At 37.3% G+C, this 12,835-nt stretch overlaps 1 protein-coding gene across 4 annotated transcripts in view; it reads left to right on the forward strand.

Annotated features, from left to right (window-relative positions):
- The window catches only part of LOC123540649 (schlafen-like protein 1), a 38,490-nt gene that overhangs the window by 10,175 nt on the left and 15,480 nt on the right, over positions 1 to 12,835 (forward strand). For all 4 annotated transcript variants that reach the window (XM_053526889.1, XM_053526887.1, XM_053526886.1 and 1 more), the window contains exon 3: positions 8,132 to 8,289. In XM_053526889.1, the coding sequence (XP_053382864.1) occupies positions 8,132 to 8,289 (158 nt within the window). The remainder of the gene's footprint in view (positions 1 to 8,131; positions 8,290 to 12,835) is intronic.

Genomic DNA, 12,835 nt, shown 5'->3' on the forward strand with positions numbered 1-12,835 from the left:
GTTTTTGGCAGCCTTTACACTTTTTATGCCCCTTTTGGGGAATTTAGGTAGCGATCTTGATTAGGCCCTTTATGTCTGTCCTCCTGGCAAACTGTGTGTCTCACTTTTCTCCAACGAATTTGACTCAAGAGTCACGAAACTTTCTAGGAATGTTATTCAGTAATGTAAAATTATGCATGTTAGTTTTGTTTTAGGATTTCACGTAGTCAAAAATATGCGGTTATGGTCTAGACTTTAAAGTTTGTGTTATTGCAGTTTGTGTTTCTGCAGTGACACCTATGGATACCTCAGTAGGTTTTTCTTTCTCTACAGCAATATTTTTAAAAGTAATTTATATACAATTGCACGAGCTTTTATGCAATGTGGCTACAACCAAACAAGGCTCCAGATAATTTTTTTGGCCTATGAGTATTTCCTCATCATTATTTTTGTAAATGAGTAAATGGTAAATCTGAAATTGACTAGGAGTAGTTCTACTCCTGAAAATTGTGAAAAACAAGGAGCTGCGTTCAATAAACGGTGGCATCCTTGTCGATACAACGCAACCTAAGTCCAAAACGAGGTCAAGGTCAAACTGAGGTCAGGTGATGTTTGAAGATGAGGAATGGTCACAGGTTACATCTGTATTAGTATCAATTCATTCTTGTAAGCGGTATTAATGCTAGACGAAACGGTCCCATTTGGTTAACCAAGAGATGGCCCATATAAAGCAACCTAAGTTCAAAATGAGGTGAAGTCAAGGTCAAACTGAGGTCAGGTGATGTCTGAAGATTAGGAATGGTCACAGGTTACATCTGCATTAGTATCAAGTCATTCTAGTAAGGGGTATTGATGCTAGACGAAACGGTCCCATTTGGTTAACCTCGTACGGACGGACGAACGAACGGACGGATGGACAGGACGATCACTGTATGCCTCCCGCATCAGTAGATGCCGGGGGCATAAAAATCAGTTTTATAACATATCTATTGGGTGTAACACCCATAATTAGTTTGCAGTTCAATTTCAATTTAGCATTCAAATGTTTGCTTCTTTTTCTCCCTTGGCTTGCTTTGGCTTCACACCCATTATCAAATCAAATACAGTATTTGATATACAGTTGACATCGTACTTGCGACCACCTTTATTAAGCGATTTTTGTATTAAACGACCGGTCAAAATCCCTCCCTAACGTTTTCAGTACATAAATTTATTCCATTTAACGACTTTTTTATTAAACGACCAGCGACCACTTTAATGGAGTCCCGACAGGTAAAATATTTAACAAAAGTATCTATTAAACAACCTGGTACTAAATTCCTGCCGGGTATTTCTTCACCTGTGTAATTAGCGAGTACATTTTACACCTGCCTGGAAGCAATTAACCTTTGTAACAGTCGAACTGACGAACAATCAAGTTATAATTTTCAGTTTGTGAAATTTATATATATATATATATATATATATATATATATATATATATATATATATGTATGCTCATGATATATACAGTTATATTAACAGTTAAAAATATCTTTTCTCTTCACCTGTCTGAAATTCATTAAGAGACCACTCCATTAAGAGACCACTTTTTAGCAGTCCCTCGGGCGGTCTCTTAATACAATGTCGACTGTACCTTAGTATAATAACTTTGTTTTGACAATTATTTTTTACTGGTTTAAAGAATGGCTAGAGCCCTTGTTCACTTTTTACTTTCTTAAAAAGAGACATTTTTGTTGTTTACTCCGCAATGGAAGTGATATTTTATATTGACAGCGCTTTAAAATACACTACTGTACCATCAATATTACATTGTAATTCCCACTATTCAATTTTTGCATGCTTTGAGAGTATATTAAATTATTAATATAGTTTTAACTAGGATTATAGAGAACCATTCAATGTGTACGTTCGATATTGCAGAATTAATGCTGAACTAGCTCTGTTACATAAAGTGATTCAGATTTTGTTTACAGTACGCAAGTAAAAAGTCATTGTGTGAGTTTCTATAATTTCATATACATTTTAATACGCTTAAAAATTATCAGACGTGCGTGTATGTATTATTCGAAAGCGTAATTTACGCTAATACGCATCTTATCTGGAGCCCTGAGCCAAAGTTGATGGCAAATATTTTGAATATTTTAAAAAGTTTATGAAGCCTAAAATATTGTGATTTTCTAACACATTAATGCCTTCTTATTGAGTTCTTTTTGCACATTTGAGATTCTTGATAAGGACAGTGTGTTCAATAATGTAAGTACAGTGTGGGGAAACACGTGACTTAAAATGACGGTGTGCACGGAAAATGGTAATTTCTTTCGCCTCAGCATTTCATGTTAATAAACATTGTGTTAGATGTTGTTACATACCCTATCATATGCCCATTGCCTTCTGATTTCTCTGGATACCCGTAATATGCATCATACGTTGGTATTTTCTTAGAACATTTAGGACGTTTGAAAGCACTTGTCATTTTTTGAAGACGCTTTCCACGGACCGACAGTATTTTTGAAAGAAAATGCATCTTAAAATAAATTTACGGCTTTAAACGGCAGCGCTATAACATCAAAATGGTAATGGACATGCAATACAGTTAGACTATTTGTAAATGTGCATAAAAACAAGTTGTGTGAAAGAAAATATTGAAATCTATTAAATGGCATCTTACACGTACAACTCATTCAGTGGCAGCTTACACGTACATTGACATCGAGCTTAAACATTAATGGGCAATTTTGTTTAAAAAAAAAATAAGAGCGGCGTTGTCCGCTAATTAATGTGGCTATAATGAGCATCACTTGAAAATTAAATCCCTCTCATATACTCGTAGTATTTTTGTGTCACTACCTTTAGAAATTGTCATCGGCCGAAAGAAAGAAAAAAAGACACAATATTTCTTTTTTTCAAAAGCAGTAAATGTACAAATGTATACCATTATTTTTCATATTTATATTGATACCATTATCCAAAATAGGGCGAATGAAGAATTTATAACTTTTAGAACCTCAAGCAATAAAACATTGCATTAGACTTTCTTGACCGTTTTGTTCCCGCAACTTCTTGGAAAGTATTAAAACTACTGATTTTCTGCTACAAATGTCTCAGGACAGAATTTTCTGTGAATGTCGTTTTTAGCCCTGGCACTCTTCCCTCAAGCAAGGAATATTGCAAACGTTTGGTTGCAGTGGACATCTTAGCTTCAGACCATTGTCTAAAATTGGTGATGGGCAAGCTGTTTTATTCCCTTTAGTGAACCATAATCAGTGTTGGTTGTATGTGTCTAGTGCTGTAAAACAAAAACGTTTACAAGAATGTATAAATTTACATACTTTCTTTTCTAAATACAATAGAAAATAGAATTCCACAATGTCTTATAGGTCAAGTAAAGGTGAATGTAATAGGCAACGAAAGATAATAGGTAAGGGTAGATTTCCCAGATGCCAGAAACACAGAGCACCAAAACACAGCCCCAGAGCCACGCATTTACATAGTAGGCCCACAACAAAAAGAAGCTGTAATGGAAAAATATTTCAGACGGGTTGCTTCAAACATCCAACAAGTTCATATTAAATTATGCTAAATATTGATTGAGGAGAAGGAAACGGCAAGGGACGAAATGGGGTCGGGGGTCGGGTGAGGAATCCGAAGGGTAAAGCCGAACAAGGACGAACACACGAGGGAACGCCATGTTCTCTAAAAACAGTCGCATTACAACGTATACCACAACACCAAACATGTGCTGTGATAAATGGGTTTAGATAAAGAAGTAAAAGAATCTTGTTGGCGCGGTTTACGAATTCCTGTAACTGATTCGGGGTGCTCGGATGTTCATGCAGACAACCAGTCTGCGGTGTGTACATAAACCGGGACCGGAAAACATCGAAAAAAATGCCTTAGTGTATGCAGACAACAAAGACGAATAACTATATACGGACGTTAACGTCTCGGGGATTTTCATCCCCGGCGCTTTGCGCCGTGGATAAAACCCCTAATATGAAAAAGGCAAAGCCTCTGAGCGAGCGTAGCTTAAACGACAAAGAAACTTTTCACTGCTTAAAATAATTCGCGAGAGCCTTTTCACTTGAAAAGAAACAAAAATTCAGTGTCATCATACCTGTAACAGCGAATATCATACATTGCAAAATTTACGGAAAACCGGTGTCACGGTGACGTCATTACCTGTTTGCCGCGTTCTTGTGGCTTTATGCTTATTTATGACATTTTATCTCATTTTCTGGCCAATGCTTGATCTTTTAAAAGAAAATAATATATTTTCTACCAACTGGAAATCTTTCTTGCATTATTATTGAGTGATGGATAATATTCAGCAATCGAATGAAGTTCTGTATTCACTGCCAACAAAGCATTTCCTGTGAGCACCTGTTTATTAGGGACTAAAAATAATTAATGACATTTTATCCCATTTTCTGGCCAATGCTTGATCCTTTAAAAGAAAATCTTTTTTTTGTTCTACCAACTGGAAATCTTTCTTGCATTATTTTTGAGTGATGGATAATATTCAGCAATCAAATGAATGTCTGTATTCACTGCCAACAAAGCATTTCCTGTGAGCACCTGTCCTCTAGGGATGCAGACTTCGTAAAATAAAAGCAAAATTAAAATTATTTCCATAACATAACTTTCTTAAAGGACACCTAATGAACATAAAGCTTGTAACTCAAATATTGAATTAAAAAAAATCCCGACTTTGACGGAAGTAGAACAAAATGGCGGCGCCCAGACGTGACGAAAATTTTTCAGCTACATCACTTTGTCCCATTCGGCACACCTTTGCTATATTCGCCTACACATTGCCGTAAGGCGAGCTACGCGCTCGCTATAAATGCTCAAGATTTTAAAATTGCTGACCAACACAGTATCTTATAACCGTAATTCTAAGGCAACGGTAAAAAATATGGACACAGTAACAAAGAAGCGCTAGCTGTAATGCAAAAATATCGCAAACAATGCCCGTAAATACGCGCGGTTCATATCACACTGCATAGTCGGCTATTCCGACACTAGATGGACAATTAAGCTCGCCAGGAAAAAATAAACCCGATTTAAACGGGTAGGTTGAGTTTTTCATTGGTTTTGTATGATACGAAGCTGGTCCTTGCAAATCAATCTATGTGCATGGCTTCATTGTTTGCCATGTTCTCGGTGCTTCCGAGAGATCTACTTTCCAGATTTTATTAGGTTCTTAAGGATTGCATTTTTATATTATATCTACAAGGGCATCTTTGTGTTTTACGTATGTTAGGGTTTCACCTGCTGGGATTACTTTTATTTACACTGTCTTGTGACTTTGGAACATGGTGGAGGTAAGAGTGAGGTAAGATGCACCATAAACCGGTTTAAGCTCCCCAGTGGTGGTTTTGCCACTGACCATTGCAAGGCGGTGCCCCACTGTGTTCCTGTATTTTTTTGCTTTGTCCTTTGTGTTCATGTTTGTGTATAGTGTGCAAGAGTTGTTCGTGTGTGTCTTTGGGGAGGCTGCGTTTTTTGAACGTGGCTTTCCCTGTTGGATATTCTTCCTTGTTTTTTTTACAATTTATTTATAACTTATAGTCTTAAAACGATCGTTATGATTTTAGAAATTCACTGCCATTTTCTTCAGTCTGAAAAATCGAACACAAATTTAAAGTTTGAGGCAAAGGTCTGTGTTTAATTATAAACAATCACTGAAGACTTTGACCATTAGGTATAATATATATGTCTTTTCGAAGCATCTGTGAGATTTCAAGGAAACAAATCATGAACATTGCTGAAGAGAAAAAGAACTAAGTGTAAAAATATATGAATACTCGCACTCAAGTGTAGGTCCCCGATCAACATAGGATGAGTGTTGGACTCTTTTTGTGAATCTTTTAGTGAACGATTGGAATTTATTCTTCCAATTGGACTTGTATGACACGCGATGATAAACACTTTCGAACGGACTAGACAAAGAAACGAAGCTATTTTTAAGTCAAATTGATTTTCACTTAAGGTTAATTGGGGCATTTAAGAAAAAGAAAGACATTCGGTAATTGTAAACTTAGTTTGTTTTGTATAATATATCAGTAACAATCAATACAGTATTTCATAAAAGCTTGAAGAGTCAAAGGCCGCCAGTATGAAACCGGAGAGAAAAAATAGAGTCCATAACGAACAATGGGCCATTTCACATATGCATACACCGAAACGTAAAACGAAACTGGAAAAATTAAATATGCACAAATTGAAATCCTATAAGTTTAAATTTCGCAAGGAATATACGATATATTGTATGTTGATATTGTCCAAACAGGGTTTACGTTTCTCCACAAGATGGTTGATTAACACGTTTACGAGGGGCCTCCGTGGCCGAGTGGTTAAGGTCTCTGACTTAGATCACTTGCCCCTCATCGGTGTGGGTTCGAGCCTCACTCGGGGCGTTGAATTCTTCATGTGAGGAAGCCATCCAGCTGGCTTACGGAAGGTAGGTGGTTCTACCCAGGTGCCCGCTTGTGATGAAATAATGCACGGAGGGGCACCTGGGGTCTTTCTCCACCATCAAAAAAGCTGGAAAATTGCCATATGACTATCATGTGTCGGTGCGACGTTAAATAAAAAAAAACACGTTTACGTTCAGCGATTCGAATAAAAATTAGATGCATATATATGTGAAAGCCCCAGCTAATTCTAAAACGGAGAAAATGCTTATGTTCGGACTCGGTCTCCCAGTCCGGTGTGTTAAATGACCTTAAAATACTTTCGTCACACGCAGCACTTTCTAACGTTAAAATTAACTACTTTTAATTTGAATTCTAATGACTTTCAACACGTGATCTGTAAGTTATATTTATCACAAGATTTATATATTTCTTTAAATGTTATGCTCAATATGCTCAGTACGCGAAAGCTACCAATTTGATGTACGTGTTCTTTGCCATCTTATTATTATAGTATAATCTCTTAGCTCAGTAAGGAGAGCGTTGGTCTACAGATCGCGGAGTCGCGAGTTCGATCCCCGGGCGGGACGTATGTTCTCTGTGACGATTTTATAAAAGACATAGTGTCTGAAATCATTCGTACTTCACCGCTGATTCATGTGGGGAAGTTGTCAATAACTTGCGGAGAACAGGTATGTACTGGTACAGAATCCAGGAACACTGGTTAGGTTAACTGCCCGCCGTTACATGACTGAAATACTGTTAAAAAACGGCGTTAAAACCAAAACAAACAAACAAACAAATCATACAACAGATATTTATGCATATGAAAGTGTTCTTACTGTAGTATATACCCAGTCATATGTTCGTGTCTTTGCGCCGCCATTTATTGTCATTACTGTTTCAAAATATGTATTTTTGTGATAAATATCGTACATCCGTGGAAATTGCCTTTCAAAAATGACAAACGCATGAAAACTTCCCCGAGTGTTCTCAGAGAGTATCAATACATGGAGGACATTAAAGTCACTGGAGGAAACTGAAAGGCTATGTAACAATACCTGAAACAACGTTTTTCAACTTCAAATACCTTGTTTTTCCTGTCAGAGCGAGAGAAATGGCGGCCATTTTCCCGTTAAAACCGTCATTCAAGATCTCGTGATTCCCCACACTGAGTAATAGTTTTATCAGACATTAAAGGTCGTGTATACAGATACAGCTGAAAATGCTTTAGCCCTATCTGAATTTAGCAGTTAATTAACTTCCCGGATTAGCATTTTCTTCTAATTTTAGCATGCTTTCTTTAGCAGTTAAATTTTGTTTCATTGGCTGGCTTCTAACTACAGATTTGACTGTATATATATATGCTAGTTTATTACAGAACATGTACACCGGTATTTCCCATTGGTGTCTCTTTATGTTTGTTGTGAGGGTAGAGATCTACCAACTGACACCCCCTTCCTCCAACCCTAACACCCTCCCCACACCGCCCACAAACACAAGCACACTTCTAGTCAGTAAGTGAGAAGTATCTGGGAAAATGTCCTAAAATGACTAACATCTTTATTCTCGCATCACATTTAAGATTTTAGATGGGTAGCACTTGTTCTTCTTCCTTTGAAACTGCCAATGAAGAACTTTTTATAACTGTACTACAATGCACTCAATGTAAATACAAAAATGTACTTGAGAAAATGTTTTTGTTTTTTAATGTACATGATTTACATTTTCAGCCTAAATGAGCACCTGGGATCTGAGAGTAGAGGCACAGAGTTCAAGAATGGTCCTGGCTTTATTAGACATGGTTTCCGTGAGAATGTTGCAAAATATGTCTGTGGCTTTGTCAACAGTCAAGAAAACGGAAAGCTTTTAATTGGAGTGAATGATGATGGTAAATTGTTACATTTCCTATTCTTATTTTCATGGTAAAGAAAACACAGATAATATACTCTTAGCCTGTTACAATTATTTTCTGGTTAATTTAGAAGAAGACTATAATTTGAAATCTGGTTCTACTGTTTATTTCTTAAATACCAAATTTAGGTTAGTTTAGAAACTGAGTCATTGTCAGCTGAAAACTAGGTCACTATTTCAAATAATGGAAAACCATCGTTAGCACTCTAGAGGGTACATTTTTACTTAATGGGTACATGAAACATGGACGGTATGTTTGCCTTTTAAATAGCACAGGCCAGTGTTTCGATAGGAAAAAATATGACTTGGTTAAATCGAAGAAAAAAAAACATCTTGTGAACCCCTTGACTTACGGTCTTACAAACTTTGTAGGCACATTGCCTGTCGGCGTAATTATATAGACATTGAGTTAACTCCGTCATGTGTAAAGGTTTTAGTGACAGTTCGTACAAAAACATTGCTTCTCATTTTTAGAACACTTGTGCTATGTTCCTTTAACTTTGCAGACACATTGTCCAGAGCCAGCGCATAAAACCTTTTGATTTTTATGTCAGTGGGTCAAAGGTCAAGGTCACAGTGACTGTTAGTCCAAGAATCGATTCCACTCAATAACTTAAAAATCCCATGATCTGTGTTGCTAAAACTTGGCAGACACATAGTTATTGAATATTATGATAGTAGATCAAAGGCCAATGTTATGGTGACTGCTGACAAAAACTGCTCAGTATTTTTAAAATGACTGATTTTCGACCCCCAAATTTAGGCACATTGTTCTGTTGTACTTGGCGGATATTTAAAAAAGCCCAGAAACACTTACCAATTCAGTTTATTGGTTGTGAATGACCCTACTGATTTAAAGAGTCAAGGTTAAGTGTCTGTTAATACAAAACAGATATTCATCATTGACCCTTTTTAGCTGACCTGAGCAATGCTCAGGTGAGTTTTTCTGATTGCTCGATGTCCGTCGTCTGTCAGTCTGTCATCCGTCAACATTTAGCTTGTGTATGCAATAGAGGCTGTATTTTTCAACCGATCTTAATGAAATTTGGTCTGAATGATGACCTTGATAAAATCTAGGCCAAGTTTGAAAATGGATCCTCTTGGGGTAAAAACTAGGTCACTAGGTCAAATCAAGGAAAAACCACGTGTGTGCGATAGGGGCTGTATTTTTCAATTGATCTTCATGAATTATGGTCAAAATGATTACCATGATGAAATCTAGGCTGAGTTCGAAAGTGGGTCATCTGGGGTCAGAAACTAGGTCACTAGGTCAAATCAAGAAAAAACCTTGTGTATGCGAAAGGGGCTGTATTTTTCAATTGATCTTCATGAGTAATGGTCAGAATGATCACCTTAATGAAATCTAGGCCGACTTCGAAAATGTGTAACCTGAGGTCAAAAACTAGGTCACTAGGTCAAATCAAGGAAAAACCTCGTGTATGCGATAGAGGCTGTATTTTTCAATTGATCTTCATGAATTTTGGTGGGAGTGATTGCCTTGATGAAATCTAGGCAACTTTCGAAAATGGGTCATCTGGGGTCAAAAACCAGGTCCCTAGGTCAAATCAAAGAAAAACCTTGTGTATGCAATAGAGGCTGTATTTTTCAACTGATCTTCATGAAATTTGGTCAGAATTATAACCTTGATAAAATCTAGGCCGGGTTCGAAATTGGGTCATCTGGGATCAAAAACTAGGTCACTAGGTCAAACCAAGGAAAAACATTGTGTATGCGAAAGGGGCTGTATTTTTTAATTGATCTTCATGAGTTATGGTCAGAATGATTACCTTGATAAAATATAGGCCCAGTTTGAAAATGGGTAAACTGAGGTAAAAAACTAGGTCAAATCAAGGAAAAAACCTGTGTATGCGATAGAGGCTGTATTTTTCAATTGATCTTCATAAATTTTGGTGGGAATGATTGCCTTGATAAATTCCAGGCAAAATTCAAAAATGGGTCATCTGGGATCAAAAACCAGGTCACGAGGTCAAATCAAAGAAAAACCTTGTGAATGCAATAGAGGCTGTATTTTTCAACTGATCTTCATGAAATTTGGTCAGAATAATAACCTTGATAAAATCTAGGCCGGGTTTGAAAGTGGTTCATCTGGGGTCAAAAACTAGGTCACTAGGTCAAATCAAGGAAAAACCTTGTGTATGTGATAGAGGCTGTATTTTTCAATTAATCTTCATGAATTTTGGTGGGAATGATTGCCTTGATGAAATCTAGGCCAAGTTTGAAAATGGGTCATCTAGGGCTATAAACTAGGTCACTAGGTTAAATCGAAGAAAAACATTGTGTATGCAATAGAGGCTGCATTTTTCAGTTGATCTTCATGAAATATGGTCAGAGTAATTGCCTTGATGAAATCTAGGTCGAGTTTGAATATGGGTAATCTGAGGTCAAAAACTAGTTCGCTAGTTTAAATTAAAGAAAACAAAAAATTGTGTATGCCATAGAGACTGTATTTTTATACTGATTTTTATGAAATTTGGTCAGGGTGTTTGTCTTGATGAAATCTAGGTCGAGTTGGAATATGGGTTATCTTTGGTCAAAAACTAGGTCACTAGGTCAAATCAAAGAAAAAAACTTGTGTATATGATAGAGGCTGTATTTTCAATTGATATTCATAAATTTTGGTCAGAATGATTGCCTTAATAAAATCTAGGCCAAGTTTGAAAATGGGTCATCTAGGTTCAAAAACTAGGTCACTAGGTCAAATTAAAAGAAAACCTTGTGTATGCAATAGAGACTGTATTTTTCAATTGATCTTCATTAAATTTGGTCAGAATGATATCCTTGATAAGATCTAGGTCGAGTTTGGACATGGGTCATCTAGGATCAAAAACTAGGTAACTAGGTCAAATTAAAGAAAAATTTTGTGTGTGCGAAAGAGACTGTATTTATGTCTCCCACCACCCAGTGGTGTGGGAGACATATTGATTTACTCCAGTCTGTGTGTGTGTGTCTGCCTGTCACAAAGCTTGTCCGCACTCTAAGTCGAACATTTCTCATCCGATTTTCACCAAACTTAAACAAAATGTGTTTGAGCATTAGACCTCGGCCAAGTTCGATAACTAGCCAAATCGGTCCAGGTGTCTTGGAGTTATGGCCCTTGAATTACCAAAAATCGGCCTTTATACTCTTGTCCGCACTCTACTCATCTAATCTTCACCAAACTTGAACAAAATGTGTTTGACCATGATACCTCGGCCAAGTTCAATAACTAGCAAAATCCGTCCAGGCATTTTGGAGTTATGGCCCTTGAATTATCGAAAAATCGGCCTTTTTACTCTTGTCGCACTCTATGTCGAACATTTCTCATCCGATCTTCACCATACTTGAACAAAATGTGTTAGACCATGAGACCTCGGCCAAGTTCGATAACTAGCCAAATCGGTCCAGGTGCCTTGGAGTTATGGCCCTTGAATCACCAAAAATCGGCCTTTTTACTCTTGTCCGCACTCTAAGTCGAACATTTCTCATCTGATCTTCACCATACTTAAACAAAATGTGTTTGACCATGAGACCTCGGCCAAGTTCGATAACTAGCAAAGCGGTCCAGCTTTTGGAGTTATCGGCCCTTGAATTACGAAAAATCGACTTTTTATTACCCCCCTGGATCTCACATCTGATTGTGTTGGCATATAAGTGATAACCTGTCCTAGCCAGTTCGTCCAGTCCTTGTTACCGATTACGAGTTAACCAAATCGGACCGTTGTGTAGGGAATACCCTCTACTAGAATGACTTGAAACTAATGCATTGTTAATCCTGTGAACATCCTTTTCTCAAAGCATCAGCTTACTCAATATTTTGGACTTAGTGTTGGCTTAGATAGGTATCTCTATGATAACCGAAATGGGAACGTTATCGGTATCTAGCGTCAATACCCCTGTACTGTCAAATGAACTGATACTTTGCAGATGTAAACTGTGACATTTTCTTCATCTTCAGACATACTTGACATCATGTTGGACTTAGAATTGCTTTAATGGGCCATTCTTGGGTTCAACCAATGGGACCGTTCTAAGAAATCTTGATTAAATACTCTTACAAGAATGAATTTTGTACTAATAAACTGTGACCATCCTCATTTCAGAATCACTGTCAACATGTTTATTGACCTCGTTTGGATGTGGTTGCTTTGGTATCACCTAGGATGCCAGGGGGGCATCAAGCTTTATTGAACGCAGCTCCTTGTTACTCTTGTCCGCACTCTAAGTCGAACATTTCTCATCTGATCTTCACCATACTTAAACAAAATGTGTTTGACCATGAGACCTCGGCCAAGTTCGATAACTAGCCAAAGCGGTCCATGCGTTTTGGAGTTACGGCCCTTGAATTACCGAAAAATCTGACATTTTACTCTTACCCGCTCAGCTCTGAGATCTTCACCAAACTTGAAATAAATGTGTTTGGCCATAAGACCTAAACCAAGTTCGATAACTAGCCATATTCGCCAAGGCACTTTTGATTTATGGCCCTTGAATTACTGATTGGATCCACTCATCCAGACCATCTA

The sequence above is a fragment of the Mercenaria mercenaria genome, chromosome 16 (genome assembly GCF_021730395.1).
Source record: "Mercenaria mercenaria strain notata chromosome 16, MADL_Memer_1, whole genome shotgun sequence".
NCBI lineage: Eukaryota > Metazoa > Mollusca > Bivalvia > Venerida > Veneridae > Mercenaria > Mercenaria mercenaria.